At 34.5% G+C, this 17,689-nt stretch overlaps 1 protein-coding gene across 1 annotated transcript in view; it reads left to right on the forward strand.

The window, feature by feature from the left end:
* Positions 1-17,689, forward strand: part of CFTR (cystic fibrosis transmembrane conductance regulator (ATP-binding cassette sub-family C, member 7)) — a 134,039-nt gene that overhangs the window by 49,664 nt on the left and 66,686 nt on the right. Inside the window, exons 9-11 of the mRNA XM_004677166.2 lie at positions 1,884-1,976; positions 5,700-5,882; positions 7,997-8,188. Coding sequence (XP_004677223.1) covers positions 1,884-1,976; positions 5,700-5,882; positions 7,997-8,188 — 468 coding nt within the window. The remainder of the gene's footprint in view (positions 1-1,883; positions 1,977-5,699; positions 5,883-7,996; positions 8,189-17,689) is intronic.

Below are 17,689 nucleotides of genomic sequence, written 5' to 3' on the forward strand. Positions count from 1 at the left end.
TTTAAAATTTCACCAAGGCTGTAACTAGTAGCTTTAAAGAGAAGTTCTAAAATCCTCCAATGATGAGATTCAATTTATGCAAAGCTAATCAAATCATCACCTTGAACCTGTGTGTGGTTATGAATTTTATAATTAATTTGCAGATCAGAATGGCTTGTTAGATATGTTTTAACATTCATGTAATTATGAAATACAGAAAATAAATCACTATGATATAAATGAAAACTGAAGGTAAATCCACTTTTCAGTGGTTCTGCCAGTTTTTAATTTAAACCAAAATTTGCTAATAATTGTGGCACTTTTTTTTATTACATTTGAAAAACAGTTGAATTAATTCCTGCATTTAATGTTGGGAAGTGTGACAAAATAAATTATGTCTTCAGCTTCATTTGAAAAATTGAATAGAGAACTGATTCTTTCTTTCTTACAATCTGTGGCTGCTCCACCATTCAGAAATAGTTCATCACAATCTCCTCAGTCATCTTCTTTAATCACAGCACCGTGAAAAGACTGCAATTTTGAGATCTGTGATTTAGACAAATTAGTATTAGTGAACTTGGCAGTCCTTGGAGTTACTTTGTTTCTTCTGTTAACTCACCAGATCTGTGTGTGTTTGATGGTGGAGAAAGGGGGTTATTAAGGGGAGAGACTTATAAAAAAGGCATAGAAGAGTCCCTGCACATGAACATACATAGAGAACACACAAAACTGGAAACAAACCTGGAAGAGAAAGAAACCAAAGAAGAAATAGTAAAAGAGAAGTAAAAAAAGCAAAGAAGGTCTAGCTAAAGCTTGGCCAGTAGCAGGCTTTTTTCATTACCTCCTTGGGAAGACCTCAGTATGCATGGACCCTTATATTAACACCTTCCCCAGGAAGAGCATGCCTATCTTTTAGAGTCATGGGTTCTTGCTTTAAAATCAGTTGTATCAGATCTTTATACCATTACTGAACCCAGAGAAGTGATGTTTATCTGCCCCTAATTAGGAGGTGTTATGAAGATGCAGACATTAGCTCTCTCTTTGTCCTAATGATGAATTAAAGCACATGTATGGGTAATTCAGAGATACTATATAAATTAATCACTAAGACTAAGAGATGTAACAGGACAAGGCAGACTCAATGGTGTGTTAAAAATCTAATGTGTGGCCCTCCCTGGTGGCGCAGGGGTTAAAGCACAGCACTGAGAATCTAAGGCCACTTCCACATGAGTTCGATTCCTGCCTGCCCCGGAGGAGACCACATGGCGAGGCAGACCTCTCCTGACCCGCCCGCTGCTCCCCTCAGCAGTGTACTTTGTTGATCTGTCTGTTCTGCTCCCCACTCTGACTCTGGTGAAGCCTCTCACCACCCCTGAGCCTCTGGCCTGTACCCCAGTTCTGTATGCACAAATAAATAAATCTTTAAAAAAAAAAAAATCTAATGTGTAAAGACAGTTTTTTTAGAGTTTAAAGAGTGCATTCCAAATACAATGATTTTTAAAAATTTTAAAATATATGAATTTATTTTACATCATTCTTCATTGTGTGCCTTTTCCCATCTTAGTTGTAATCCCGTGGACTTCCCTCCACCAGTTGACCCATGTGCCATCACCATTGTCCCATGCACCCGTCCCTGCCCAGTTTTGATCCTATTCCTCTCACCACCCCCATAGAATATCTCTGGTTTATAGTTGTTCTTTGTTTTTGTTTCAAATATGATGAATTCTAATGTTTGGCAATTTTTAGAACTTTAAACACTGTTATAAACTCATGGTACTAAGATATCATTTCTATCATTCATGAAATCATTCATGATATGAGATACAGCACTATTAGAGTGTAATATAGTTGTGATGCACTAGTCTTCTGGTTTTACAATACATGCTTGTTCTCTTTTGAAACAGGATTTCTTACAGAAACAAGAATATAAGACATTAGAATACAACTTAACAACCACAGAAGTCATTATGGAGAATGCAACAGCTTACTGGGAGGAGGTCAGGAATTTTTTTAATTGTTTGCACTAAATGCGCTTAAGCATTTTCTTTTTGGTAAAGTTGTTTTTATCTCACTAGACAACAAGGTGTGATGATAGCTTATGAGAACTGAAAAGGCAACCTCTCCTCCTCTTTTAGATTAAGAAGTAGAGACCCAGAAATATTAAAAAGTCTCTTCAACTTTTTCCATCAGAACTTGTTTCACAAGTTCTGGAAATAAGTTTAGGAAGTAACACAAGTCTCATTAGTTTTGGAGCCAAACAGCAAGACTTGCATCCTGACTCTGCCATTCGTGTAACCTCGACCAAGTTACTTTGTCAAGCGCTTTGTTCTCCATCTGCAAAGTGGGAATATTACTATTTACTTAGTAAATGTGTTGTGAAGATTGATTAAAATAACTTAGGTAACATGATTATGCTCATAATCACTCTTCAGTAGATGCTAACTTTTCAGACTCAAGTTTTATTCCACATACATTCCATATTCTGGTCAATATAAAGGTGTATGAAAGATAGACCAATGTGGATTTTGAACCCAAATATCATAGGCTGCAGCCTTTTTTGCAGAATTGTTGCCTCCCACCCGGTTGTGTCCTCTTCTAGACTTTGACTCTCGTGTATTAAACTGCAGACACTTCTTCAGGTACTAGCCCTGTGAGCACTTAGACTTAATCCACTTTAGAAATGTCATGTTCTGAAATCTCTTATAGACGTAGAATTTCCTAACCCTTCTTCTCCCTCAGCGTCTTCATTCCATGCTTACTGCCTTTCAGTTTCATCAAGATTTCTATGTCTTCAGTTTTCAGTTTGGAATACTTCCTGTTGTATCCTCTGTTTTCCCAAGGAACATTCATTTTTGTCTTCTCCCAGAAGCACTCACAATTCCTTTCATTTTACTGAATGCTTTGCAGTAAAACTTTCAACATTTATTAGCTTTGATGAAGATGGTGCTATTTGGGAAAATCATGTATTATTGTCAATTGTAAATTTTATGCAGTTGAATCTTTAACATTAACTGGATCTATAAATCTTCTTAGGAAATCTTTTCATTTGTCTTTCATGAATTTCCTTCACTGTTTCTCTAAAAGCCATTCCAGATTTTTAGCTATTTTTCTTAAATCCCCAACCTCATCTCTCCCAGACACTAGACCAAACATGGTACCTGTCACAGTAGAAGCCATCATTCCTAAGGAATGCTTCCAGCTTCTCTCTCCACGCTTGGAACTATCATTTCATTCTTTTTTCTTGTCTAAGAGAAAAATGAATGTTTCTTCCTGACTTTTACTGAGCTATTATTGTCTTGCACACCTTTTCAAAACAGGGGCCCAGCAATTATTCCTTCTCTGGAAAATTCAACATCTTATTTCAACTAATTTCTTCTCACATTTAAATATTTTCAAGTTAAAAAAACTTCTTTGACTTTTGCACACCCACCCTTTCTTTCCTCCACATCATCACTCTCCTTCCCGTTGCTGTCAAATCTGTTCTTGCTTCCTTATCTTTATGAAATTCTCCCCCACTAAACTGTGCCTTCACCACTCTTATTAAAATTCGTGTATTCTTAATTTATCACTTCACTTAGGTTTAGTGAACCACTCTTCATATTATTTCATCTTCAGGCAGTGGCTAACCTGCCTGCCATGATGGGCCATCAGCCCCTTCCTAGGTTTACTTTCAGCATTTCATGCTTTCTTTGGATTACCACACTCAGGCTCATTGGTGTTAATGTGCCAGTGACCCTCAAATGAAAATCTCTGAATCCAGTTTCTTTCCTCATCTTCATACATATATTTCAAATTCCTATATGATTCTTAATCATTTCAGTCATCACTCCCAAAGTTTAATAAATCCACTCCTTCCAACCTGTGTCCACCTTCTTGGATTACATCACCATCCACCCAGTTATTCAAAAGGCAAGTGCCTGATGAGTTATAAATGACTCCTCCCTCAATCCTAACCTGTGAGTAGGTAATATTTCTATTTATGTATAGGACGCTGAGGCTTGGAGAGTTCAAATAACTAGAACAAGGTTATATAACTAGTTATGACAGTACTAAAATATCAATCTAGGTTTCTCTTAACTCCAGAGCCCTTTTCTACTCTCAGTATTACTTCATTTAAACAGACAAGTAGATGGACCCTCCCTGGTGGCGCAGCGGGTTAAAGCACAGCACTTAGGCCACTTCCGCATGAGTTCGATTCCCGCCTGCCCTGGAGGTGATCCACATGGCATGGCAGACCTCTCCTGACCCGCCTGCTGCTCCCCTCAGCAGTTTACTTCGTCGATCTTCCTGTTCTGCTCCCCATTCTGTCTCTGGTGAATCCTCTCACCCTCCGCATCTCTGGCCTGTACCCCAGTTCTGTATGAATAAATAAATAAATCTTTTTTAAAAAAAAAAAAGACAAGTAGATACTGTTATACTGTATACAAAATACTTCCTATCCGTTACCTCATTTTGTACCTTAAAAAACTTTGGAGACTGAAGCTTGGAATTTTATAATGATTTGAAGCTTGGAATTTTATAATGATTTGTCAACTATTATCTAGCTAATTGAAAAGATGACACAAAGGCTGGGTATTATAACCATTCTACTCACAACTGTAGGGAAGTCATATCCATGGAGATTGCCCAGTGTTACTCAGGAGGAAATACATAAAAAAAGATTCTACTTCTTCTATGAAAACAAAATAAATTCCAAACCAGCAAACAACAGTGTTGGTTGAGGGTTCCTAAGAACTGGTACTGTCATATATAGATGGAAGAAAAATAAGTGGAGCTAGTTTTTAAAGAGCTTGGCATTTTGTGTACATTTTTTCTCTTGAAAACTCCACTTGTGGATATTGATCTAAAAAATTCTTCATTTTTTTTATGGAAAAGGGAAAGTGGCAAATAGACAAATTTTCAGGAAGGTGTATTTTATTAACATGTACGTTGGGATGTTGACAATGTGAGACTAGTTTTCCCTAAAACTGTGTAACAACTTCCTCCTGATCAGTATTCATAGTTTACTTTGGTTTGAAAAATGCTACCTTTCAAGTTGCCTGTTACACAAGAGAGAAGTAGGACAATCTCAAAAGGGAATTTCATCTTCTCAGCTACTCTCATGTAAATGGAATTCAGTGGAACCCCCTGATCATCTCATCACATTTATACATAATAATAATGACTAAAGAATAGTCTTGGGTTGCCTAAAGGAAGGAGCTACCATCATGCTAAACTACCTCAGATTTGGGGTGTCATTCATCTCTGGCCTACTGGTTATGTGACCTTGGCTTCTTCATTTCTCTGAGTCACACTCCACAGCTTTGAAAGAGTTACCTCAACTATGCATAGATGATGGTGGGAGAGCAGCTGTGAAAGGAGAAATCATATACTGTCAAAATATTAACAAAGATGTAAAACAGTGGGACTTTATTAAATAAAAAATAAAATAAAATAATAAGGTCTACCTTTTGTTATGCTAAGTATTCAATAATAATAATGTTTATTTACTGTCTATAGAAGGTACATGGATAATAAATCTTCAGTTTTATTAAACAGTATTCTATTTTTCAAATGCTTTTATCATGTGTTATAGAACTCATATTCTGTATAATTATCTGTTATGAAATATGGATCATGTGTCTTTTAAATTAATCATCCATAAAACAAATAGCTGTTGAAAAAACCTGAAAAACTTTTTTTTCTGAAAACCTTTTTAATTTGCTTTTTTTTTCTTGAAGGGATTTGGAGGATTATTTGAGAAAGCAAAACAAAATAGTAACAGTAGAAACATTTCCAATGGTGATAACAGCCTCTTCTTCAGTAACTTCTCACTTCTTGGCACACCTGTCCTGAAAGATATCAATTTCAAGATAGAGAGAGGACAGTTGTTGGCAGTTGCTGGATCTACTGGAGCTGGCAAGGTGGTGTCTTTATTTTTTATTGTAATGTAGATTTTAATATTACTTACATTTCTTCTTCCTTTTTCTGGTCTGAAGAAGTTTCTGGAATTTTTGTTTTATAAATTGAATGGCTAGATATTGATAAATATACTCTTTAAAATTTAGTGGCTAGCTACTTAAAACTATATTCTTCAGTACCTTAATGTACTTTTCCTTATTTCAGTGGGTATCTTTAGCCCTAATTTCCACCTTATTCATTATGAAAATCATTGCCCTTTTTGTTCCTTTGGTTATACATTTATTGCTTTTTTTTTTTAAGCCAACTTGTATGAATCATTTTTCTTTAGCTGTGTCTTTTATTTACATTAGAGTTGTATTTATTTTAATTTGATCTGAACACCTTTTAAAAATATTTGAGCTTAACTTTAAAAAAATAAACTGATTTAGGGCCCTCCCTGGTGGTGCAGCGGGTTGAAGCAAAGCACTAAGAAGCTAAAGCCACTTCAGCATGATTTCAATCCCCAGCCCTAGAGGTGACCCACATGGTGCGGCAGACCTCTTCTGGCCCGCCCACTGCTCCTCTCTGGATCTGCCTATTCTGCTCTCCACTCTGTCTCTGGTGAATCCTGTCATCACCCCTGCACCTCTGGCCTGTACCTCAGTTCTTTATGCATAAATAAATAAACCTTTAAAAAAATATAAACTGATTTATGTTACTCTGTTTACAAAGCATGTCCTCAAACTTTTTTAATTCAATTCCTAATGTATTTTGGGAATTTGTTTCTAAGGTTTTTTTTTTTTTTAAATACTTGTAGTAAAATACAGAAAATAGAAAATTTACCATCTTTATAATTATTATTATTTTAATTGGGGTAACTTGTTTATAAACACATATGTGATTCAAAGGCATAGGAGGATCACACCTCTTCAGATGCATTTTCAGCATTTCTAAGTGTGCAGTCAATGGCTTTAAGTACACTAATATCATTTGGCAACCATCACTTTCTTTAGCTGATTTTTATTTCCTTATTTTATAGATATGCTTCATTTGAATTCTATGATATTTATGTTTTATTTTGTGTTTTTCTTTTTTCTAAAGTGTGTTGGATATATATGTGACTTATGTATATGTGTGTGGATTAGTTATGATTTTGATCAAGGTCTGTGTTTTTTTAGTGGCTAGATTTATAATAATAACTTTATGTTAAATTTATGGTCTCTAGTTCACTACTGTTAGTTCTATAAAATTGGTGTTTTTATTTCAGTTGTTACCTTTTCTTTTATTCAATTTTAGTAGTAGTATCTTTCTTAATATTTATCTTTGTATTGTTAAATATGGTTATGCTCCTATTACTTGATTTGTTCCTGTTAATAAATCCTTGACTTCTAGCTTTTTTTTTTTTTTTGATAAAGCTATTGGCAAATTCCTCTACACCCCATTTTCTTTGTTTTGTTTGTTTTTATTTATAACAATTTTTTTTGGCTTCAGGAAATAGGAAATGTTTAAATTCTGTGCTTCAACTCGAATTGTCACATTAGTTTTAAATTTAATCCATGATTACCTATAGTATTTGTTCAAGGATATTTCCACTGCTGGTTCTTAGTCATCTCTTTGATGATTTCATAATAGCTTTTTTTTAAAGAAGGGCTGTGGAAACAATATTACCAAACACTATCTTTTGTCAACTAATTTCTCCTTTATAAAATGAAGATAATATTGATTCTACCTTATAGGATTATTGTGAAGATTAAATAAATGAACACATGTAAATCTTATGGAATAATACCCAGCACAGAGTAAGCCCTTGACAAGTGTTATTTGCTACTAATCTTTTCCCTGATACCCCCCAGACCTATGCCAGAAATCTGAATTAGGTATTCCTTCTTTGAGAGCCTCTTTCATAGCATTTTTCACATGCTGTTGTGATTGTTTCTTTTATCCCACTTTGTGTCTTTGTGCACAGCCAAGAATCTGGAACAGGGAGAAGGTGGCTAATAAATTTTGACTTAAATGAGTTAATATAGACTCTTATAAAAGCAGATTAGACCCTTCTGCTTTGTTTGACAATTAGAGGTAAGTACGTTATGAAAATGATTTGCTCAAATGACTTAATGACAGTGTTTTTTATTTCCAGACTTCACTTCTAATGATGATAATGGGAGAACTGGAGCCTTCAGAGGGTAAAATTAAACACAGTGGAAGAATTTCATTCTGTTCACAGTTTTCCTGGATTATGCCTGGTACTATTAAAGAGAACATCGTCTTTGGTGTTTCTTATGATGAGTATAGATATAGGAGTGTCATCAAAGCATGCCAACTAGAAGAGGTAAGTAATTATGTTAAAAATTTATAATTACGTATATGTAACTTTCAAACTACTATATTTATTTAGTTCCTTATTCAATCAGTTGGATACATTAACACATTATTCAAGTATCCTTCGACCTTATAATACTGTGAGTAAATCAATAAATATATATGATCACTGCTTTAAAAAGTTTGCAAAGATATAAAAGAGATTTTATTTTTTTAAATGATGGACTGCTTTTGCTATAAAATAAAGTATGAAGTTTTGAGTTTTTTTCCCTACACATCAGTGAGGTAAATATCCTCAGTGGACACTGATATGGCATACATTTAAAAAAAGATATTTGAAAAGTACAAAATTACGTTAGTATTTGAACAATTCTTATAAAACCATAGCCTAAAGAACAAGTATTGCCATTCTAATGGAGAACCAGAAATAAAATTATGATTCTGTCTTTTTTCCTTTCTGAAAATCCAACCATATTCCCTCTAGTGCTGGTTATTCTCTGAAACAGGCAAAATGCTGATGCTGCTGACCTATTTTATAATATTGGGCAGAGCTGATTATCTGCAAACATATAAAGTATTCTGAGTGAAGCCAGTATGTGAGTTTCATGCTATTCAATATTTAAATTACATGATGAAGGGTTTGGTAGTTATTGATGTAAATTTTAGGGCAGGGAGTATATCATTAGCAGGTTTACCAGAAATATCTCCTGAATAGTAATCATGATTCAAAAATCACTATCTTTAGGAAATGGCACTAATGGATTCCTTTATATCACCTTTTATGAAAAGAATTATAGTGGGAATAAAATGAAATTTTAAATGTAGTGCTTAAAATAGAAAAGGACTAATTGAATATTAGATAGAAGTTATAATTCTTACAAACGAGGGCTGTATACTTGTACAAATGGCTCTCTAGGTATATATTAGCTCATTCAACAGTAGCTTAAGTTCCATTTCCTTATTTTATATATACCCTGAAAGCATAATGAAAATAAAAGCTGTCTGGGAAAAATATTGATTTCTCATTGAAGAAATATTTTTCTATTTTCAACTCTTCATTGTTCAAAAGTTCTTTCTTCCTGGGAATAGCATTTTGCAACCTGGACATTGTGAGACATATTGACTCTGTTATTTAAAAAAATATATCAGAGTGTTTCTAGATATTTTTCAAGGAGGACCTACGGTGTAAGAGTGGTAGGAGCTCACAAGATAAATTATTTACTAGTGGAGAAGTATTGTTAAGTTTCTGATGGACTTTGTTTTTTTCTTTGTACCTTTTCACATAGAAAAAAATTTTTGTAAGTGGTGATTTGCTCTCCATGTTAAACCTATCAAAATATATCTAACCCAGATATAGCATAAATATGTTACTGTCAATAAATTTGAAGCTGGAAGTCCCTTATCCTTGGGAATAAGCATGTATTAACTTCTGAGTAATGGTCTAGATCCTGGGGATACCAAGTTGAATAACACATAGTCATTTTCTAAAGGGGTTCTTATGTTTTGATAAAGGATTGTACGGTACAGGAATTACATCTCATTAAAACTGTTAGAAATAATGAAGGCAAAGGATAAGAGGGAGAAGAATATAATATTGCTTTTTTTCCTAATTCTTGTGTGGCCAGCCTCAAATTATTTTTAAAGGTTTTTGTAATTCTGTGTTTTTCAGTATATTCTCAGAGTTGTAGAACCAAGACCACAATTTCAACTTTTCTAACAAAACTCTAGTAGCAATAAATTCCCTCACCGTATCCACTCCTAAGTGGTCCTCTGTCTGAAAATCTTCTATTCTGAATATTTCATATAAAAGGAATTTTATAATATATGGCCTTTTGTGCTTTAACTCAAACTAGAAGAATATAAGAAATATTTATTTTAAAAACATTTGAGACTTGCTACATTTTTGAAAATATAAATGGAACAAGATCTGTATATTTCAGAGGTTCATGACTAGTAGGAGAAAGGTATAGCAATAAATATTGTAATTGGTGTTCTAGTAGAAAGTCATTTCTATAGGAAGAAGTGGGAGAATGGATAGTGACCTGGATCTACCTGATGTAAGGAATCAACTCTGGGGGAGACACTAGGCTAATGTCTTGGGATTAGACAATTCACTTGGAATTTCAACAGTGATGAGAGAAATTTATGATCTTGGAGGAATTTTTTGATTAATAATAGAACTGATGATTGTAAAGAGATGGGTAGGTTGATATCAACAAGTGGGAGATTGGTAAGGGTAAATGGTCCCTGGATTGTTGAGGAAATTGAATGAGATTAAATATAAATTCCTAAAGTAACATCTAGTGCTAGTTAACTTCAGTAAATATTAGCTTGTTTCTGTTCTCATTTGCTGCTAGAGAGCAAGATGTAAGATAAGTACATGTAACAGTTGCTTTGTGTTACTATTGTCTTGAAATTGAGAAGAACCATGGTAACTGTGGAGTCATCAGATGAATTTTGTTGTGGGCAGAGCAGTGATAAGAGAAAATTTATGTTTTCTCTTATGTATAAGATAAATTATATGCATAATGTATAAGAAAATTATGAGTGTTGCCCAGTGTACAAAAGTTGGGGTTTTCTGTGGAAGAAAGAGATGGCATAAAATCCTGAATATTTAAAGTATAGGCACATTGTTCCATATTCTAGAAATGGCAATGGGGTTGGAAAGTTACCCCAGTTTCTGTGACTGTTTCATACCCCATCCACAACATTACATGTGCCCTTACCTTTGTGACACTAAGGTAATTATTCATTCTGGTGGGAGCAGGATGGGCACAAAAAGAAAAACTTTATTAACTTTCCCTCTAAGAATTTACAGTTTTGGTGAAATATATATAACGAGACCTTTTCAGTACACTATAGCAAATGTTGAGGTAGAGATACTGTTAGACTAAAAGCCCTCCATCAGGCTTTTAGCTTATTTGTACAGTTCAGGAAAGATTTTCTCTAAAGGTGAACACCCAGGAAGGTAAGTAAAAATGGAAGCAGGTATTTAGGACAGAAGAAACTGTATGATGAGAAACACAGGTCAGTCCTGCTGACTTTTCAGCTGAGTAGTTGGGTCTTCCTAGTCATTTAATAAGAAGTGAAATGTCCAAAATCTCCTTTTTTTTTTTTTATTTTAAACTGGCAAATATAGGGAGTACAATGAGTACACTTATATATGCTGTTGTCTTTGCTGAATGTTTCTTGTTATCTCTCCAGCTTCATAGCAAATTCCTTGAGAACAGTGATTCTAAAAAATTTATTTTGTTATACTCCACCTAGCACAATGATAGGCAGAAAGGTAAATTCTTATTGGATGACTGTTTCAGAAATATCTTGATGTAGGTGTGTCAGTTTTCAGAATTTTGCTTAGAAAATATTCTCCTGCAGCTTCACAGTCTCAGAAATTAAGGAGACAATTACAGGGCAGTACTAATTGCTGAGAAAAGTAATTAAAAATGCTAAGGCTATCTTAGCAGTCAAAAATCAAAAGTTTCCCCTATTTTCATTGACAGCGTTTCTAGTTTTGTATTGTTACTTCTAAACAAGTATTCTCACCTGTGAAAAAATGTTAGCGAGAACTTTTACTCTAAACAAGTATTCTCACCTGTGAAAAAATGTTAGTGAGAACTTTTCAGAATAAAACTTATTTTTTGGTGATGTGTGGAGGAGTTTTAAGTGTTCGAACATGAAACACCTGCAGAATCCTTGAGGTTAAGTAGCTGGCATCAACAAAGGATCCCTCAGTGTGTTCTCTATCTGGCCCCTCGGCAAATACAAACATTCATGATTCAATATGTTTTCATTTCAACTGCCAAAGTTGATCTGTTTCTTAATGTGCTACATCTAGACTTGGAACTAGAGATGAGAACAGAATATTTTCTTCCTCATTTTTGTGTTTTTGTTTAGCTCTAATATCTATAAAGCACTTGCGTATGTAATGATGTTTGGTGTCAGAGGAGTGGGCAGTTAGCTGTAAATTTGCTTGGATAGGAAAAAACACACATCACATACTTCACATAGTTTTCTGATTTCAGATTGTTGCTGAAAACTCACTCAGTGGGATGGCTTGAAGACTTTATCATAGGAAAGGCACTGGCACAGTTCTGTGCTGATAGAAAAACTTGTCACATGTAAACAGAAGTGAACAAGTTGTGCTCAGATTTTTCATCTTTAGACTTCCTCATTTAGGAGCATCTCCATGTGCTGCATTTTGTAACCTACTTTGAATCTAAATGATGGTAGAGTAGATTCCTAGTTCAGTAATTTTTTTTTTTAAATACCATGTTAAATTCATGCGTCCATTAATTTCCTCTCCCATTTTTCTCTTTGCATGTGCCCAAACTTCCCCTAGGATTCTCCTAAATATTTGCAAATTTTATAACCAGTCCTGAAGACTTTATTAGTTTAAAAAAAATGACCCTTATTCATTTACTTACCTTTTAAGGAGGGTAACAAGTTACTGGCTGTCTTCATTCAGTGACTCACTCTATTATAAAAGTAACTGGGTTTGGAGACATAATTGACTATTATGATAGTGTATGGTGGGAGGTGGGGTAGGGAATGTAAAAAGAGGTCAAGGGTAAGTAATTGGTTTCTACAAAGTTGTGATCTTTTGTAACCCCACAATGGTCTTCATTAAGCATTTGTCATGACAGCTACTGCATCTGCTTTGTAATAAAAATATTTACTGTGTAAGTTGAAGAAGGTGAAATAGTGTTTTCTATTTCACCGCTGTTTGGCCATTTTCATATATAAGTGACTGCAGAAAAAAAAAATGGGAAGGAAGTTGGCAAGATGTTACTAAAGGCAAAAAAAAAAAATTGGAAAAAATTGGGGAGGGAAACTGGCAAACAGAATGAAAAACTTGGGAGGAAAGTAAGCTAAGAAGTGAATTAACAACTGCTCTGGAAAATAAATTCCATGGTACAGATACCACAGTACTAGTTAAATTTAAATTTGACCTCTATCCAGAGGTCCTATCCAGACCTGGCCAAACAAATCAGCATTGAACAGAAGCTTAACCTTTGGGTGGATAGTCTGCCATTAGAGGAAAAGTCAGGAATGTTTAATTGTATAATCTGTTAATGAAAGAGTGCCATAGAAATTAATATTTGTATTCAGTAATAGCTAAGACATAATGAGCATCTAAAACTGATATTTGAAACACTTTGAACTATGTCCCCTCACCAGAATAAACCATACTAAGTTACTGTACCTTGAACCACCTATTATTTTCTACTGATAGGCAGTTAAATTTGAAAATTACTGTAATGTGAAACAATTTATTTTATACAACTGTTGAACTGAAACCAAACAGATAGGCGATAGAATTTCCTGAACCAAACTATTACTTTACTTCACTTAAGCCCTAGAACTTAAAAATAAATACTAGCTACCATCTGTTGGGAGACCACAGTCAGCACTGCTGCGCTAATAAGCACTTCGTACATACCAGTTTAGTGAATTCGACCTCTCTAGTTACCTACTGACAAATTTTCAATCACAATGAATGTGGTGATTTCTAAAAAGTTGAAGTAGCTTTAAGGATTGAGTTTAAGATTCTCAAACTAATTATTGACTTAATGAATGAGAGTTTTTATCTCTAAAACCAAAATAGTCCTAAAATACTCCTTTCTGTAAGAATTGGCCAGATCAATAGTAGTATAAAATTTAATTTATAACTTCTGGGTCTAAGCTAGCTCATGAATAGACAGTGAAATTAAGACATTTAAGCCAGAGTTTCATATTAAACAAACAAACAAAGAAACAAAAAACAATAAGTTTTCTAAAGCTGAAAGTCATTCTATAACTTTATATGTCTGATGTCCTCTCCCTTTCGAACTGGGTTCTGGTCTTTGTACTGTTGGAGTTTTCCATTTTTGTAGCAAAGGCTAATTAAAGGAGACCAAGATAATATCTTTATTTAAAAAGAAAAAAAAAACTTTAGAACTTAGTTATGTTCATAAACACCTTTCCAGGGAGGGAACTTGGTTTTCCTAAAACTTTAGAGTACATGTGTTCTCTAGGCAATAATATTCCTGAAATGGCAATTTTATTGCCACAAGTATCTTTTAGAGCCAAGTATAGGTATAGTTATCCTTGACTCAAATTTAAGAAATTAAAAAATTCATTTCAACAAATATTCGTTAAGTTCCTACTATGGATACAATACTTACTTAGGTATTGTGGCGCTGCCTTCACTTAAAATAAGAGTTGCTGATGGCAAGGAATTTTTGACTTATAGATAGATATTTGGGAGGTCGTACAGATACAAGTTCAGTAAATATTTGTAAATGCAAATATTAAACTAAAAACTGCATGAAACTCTAGGAATTACTGAGGAACAAGACAATCCATGTCCTCAATGGAATTTTATTCTGTAAGAAGTGAACAATAGAAATCAATAAAATTTGATAAGTTCAGTGCTGTTGGTGAATACAGGAACCTGTGTCAGTATAGCAATAGCATGTGTTCTGGCCTCAGAATGTTAGAGAAGGTTTCCCTGAAGGAAGTGATATCTAAATAAATAAAATAAATCTTAAAAAATAATAAAGTGAAAAGGGACAGATGGCTAGGAGTTATCTGAATTAAGAACAAGGAGAACATTCCAGAAAGAACAGAATGTACAAAACCTGGAGCCAAAAGAGGACATTCTACATTCGAGAAGCTGTAGCTGGTTCTATGTGGCTGGGGTGTAAAATGAATTGGGCCTGTAGCCAAGAAAGAGCATTGTACTTTTGAGGAACTATGTAGTACAGAGGACTGAGGTCAGAAGGGATATGAGGACAGTATGATCATGGTTTCTGCCACCCTACTTGCCAGTGATAAAAAGAAAAGCAATAGCAACAACCCAAAACCCTGAAGATTCATGTTTTATGTAGCTGGTGAAAGCTAGTCCAGTCTGATGGCACCTGTAACTGCAGAGCGGTTGAGGAAAATTGGTTCTCAGTGATAATACAGGAAGTTGCCTGTGGGGAAGGCAGACTGGCCCATAGCAGCTGCTTTTCCTTATGGAGGAAAAGCCATCAACACAGTGTTTTAGGAAGATGCACACTGGAGGCGGTAGTGAACATAACCTTAGCAGTTCATGAAATATTGTTATTGCGTAAATATTTACATTTTAAAGACTAAAGGATGCAAGTTTTAGAGATTTTTCAAGTTTGTCTCTTAATGGATAGGACCAGCAATCCAAATCTTACTTCTTATCTTTTTTGCTGTATTTGATTAAGGTTGTTGCTTATTAAAAAAGAAACCTTGTTAGACTCTAGAGACTTATCTTTTGAACGTTGCTGACTTGAAGTTGGAACTTCAGGCTCATTAATCTCAGAATGATTGTTGACATCCTTTATACCATTGAGATTATATACCCGACACTTATGAAAGAGATCTTGCTAACAAAGACTTGTGAATTAATGATATTGAGAATTCTACGACTTAGTTTTGAGAAAAAGTATTTGCAATATATTTATTTTCATGAAAGTGATACTTCAAGTTGTAGTAATTCTAAGTAAGTGTGTCTTGGGAAAACCACCTATATCAACACACTAGAAATTTAAAATAGTCTTTCCAGATTTTCTCCCACCTTTCCTCTCCTCTTCATTGCCCCTTGGGGTCAGATCTCTCCTTCCTGACTTATAATACAAAATTTAAAATAGGGGAGTTCAAGTAGATGGGCAGTCACACAGGATGGTGGCCTCAGCATGTGCTAAGCTGCTGGTGTTTCAAAGCTGGCTCTTACTGAGGATCATAGAAGTGAGTTAGTCGCCCACCTCCCAAGGAACAGAATTGTGAAATAGGAGATTTAGTTTCTAGGAACCCAGAAAACATGATCCACTCCACAGCAAGGTCAACTTGGTGTGTACAACACAGTGGTGTGCCAGCAAAGTACTGAGAAAGGAGTGATTTTTCAAAGGTTGGATTTTTCCCAGCATCTTGGGTGGGTAGACCTACAAGAGATAGTAAAGGAATTAGTAGCTTTAAATGCCAGTTCTTAGACTAGTGGAATCAAAATCATCTAGAGTGCTCTTCAAAACTAGCTTTTCACGGTCATTTCAGTGGAACTGAAATCTGGACTCCAAAAATCTGTAATTAAATAAGACTAGAGCCAGAGTAAGATAAATTAGATTGTTTCAAGTATCTGTTTCCAAGTTTACTTCTTTGGAAACACTCAAAGACACCTTAAATCACTACATTTTGAGGCTCTTTCTTTAAAATTGCTAAATCTCTTCCTCCCTGCTCCTCGTCTCTCTGTTCTTCAGCACATGTCTACTCTTTGCATATTGCTATTTGCCTTGTGCATAAAGCACAGTATAAGTGCTTAGTAATTATTAAACAGTAATAACAAAGACTTACAATCCAATAATTCACTATTGAAGACATGCTTTATTGAATGGCATTACCCCTAAAGTTCATATTTCCTCCACCCAAGTTTCTTACCCCCTGGCTTTACCACAGCAGCTATATTGTTGAGGTTGTTCTAGAGAGTGATAAGGCAGCCATAAAACAAAATTTATGATATTTTTCTATCTACAAAGTTGCAGGAAGCTCAAATGTACTCAGTAAATAATGGAAAATTACACAGGGTCATTAAGTAGAGCGCTCTACCCTACTTTAAAGTTTTCTCTCACCTCTCACCACCTTTCTCTCTCCCTCTGTCTCTGTATCTCTCCTCCAATGTAATACTATATTCCATTCCTCTGTTATCATATATTCAATCAGAGGTAATGAACTTTGATTTAGCAGGTTTTTTTTTTTTAAATCTCTGTTTTTTCTGGCTCTGTTGAATAATTTTAGTGTGATGAGTTTAGGTACCTTTTAAAAACATAAAAAGGAAAAACATTTGTGTGATAAGTGCATACATCACATTGGGCATGTTATGTACGCTTCTTAATAATAAAATAGGCTAATCTTTATTGCCCATTTATTATAACATTACTTTGACCCTCTCTGGTACTTGTTATCTAAGAATTTTCAAGTGTTTTATAATCTCGAACAGACCTAAAGTGTAGTGTGCACTGAATCCTTTGAAGTTGATATTTGCCTTTCTTACCAGCATGTTAAGGAAGTTAGCCAAAAGAACACACATCTATTTGAGCAGGCGTGAGAATCACAGATTAAAGTTTAGATACTTCAGCTTGTTAGCATGCTTTACCAAACTCTCCAGTGATTCTAAAACAATTAGTCAAGGACTACACTTTCAGAAACAAAGATCTAGATATTTTATATACAGATTATCTGTGCTAAGAAATTTGGTGAAAGTGAAGTGTCACTATAGGATGATTTCAAAGAAAAGGTTTTCAGGGCATCCTTCAAAAAGAAACTTAATTATCAAAAATTTTAAATGTTTGTAGGTGAATTATTTAAGCCTTTGGTCTTAAAAAATCAGTTTAATGTTTACATAAGGAATTAAATCATATCCAACATCTTAATTCAAATGAGTGATTTCCTCCAACAATTGAAGACTAACTTCAAGAGAACTGAAGAGATGTTTCAGTCATGTAAAGAGAAATATACTTTATCTCTG

The sequence above is a fragment of the Condylura cristata genome, unplaced genomic scaffold, assembly GCF_000260355.1.
Source record: "Condylura cristata isolate star-nosed mole 26May11 unplaced genomic scaffold, ConCri1.0 scaffold00005, whole genome shotgun sequence".
Classification (NCBI taxonomy): Eukaryota; Metazoa; Chordata; class Mammalia; order Eulipotyphla; family Talpidae; genus Condylura; species Condylura cristata.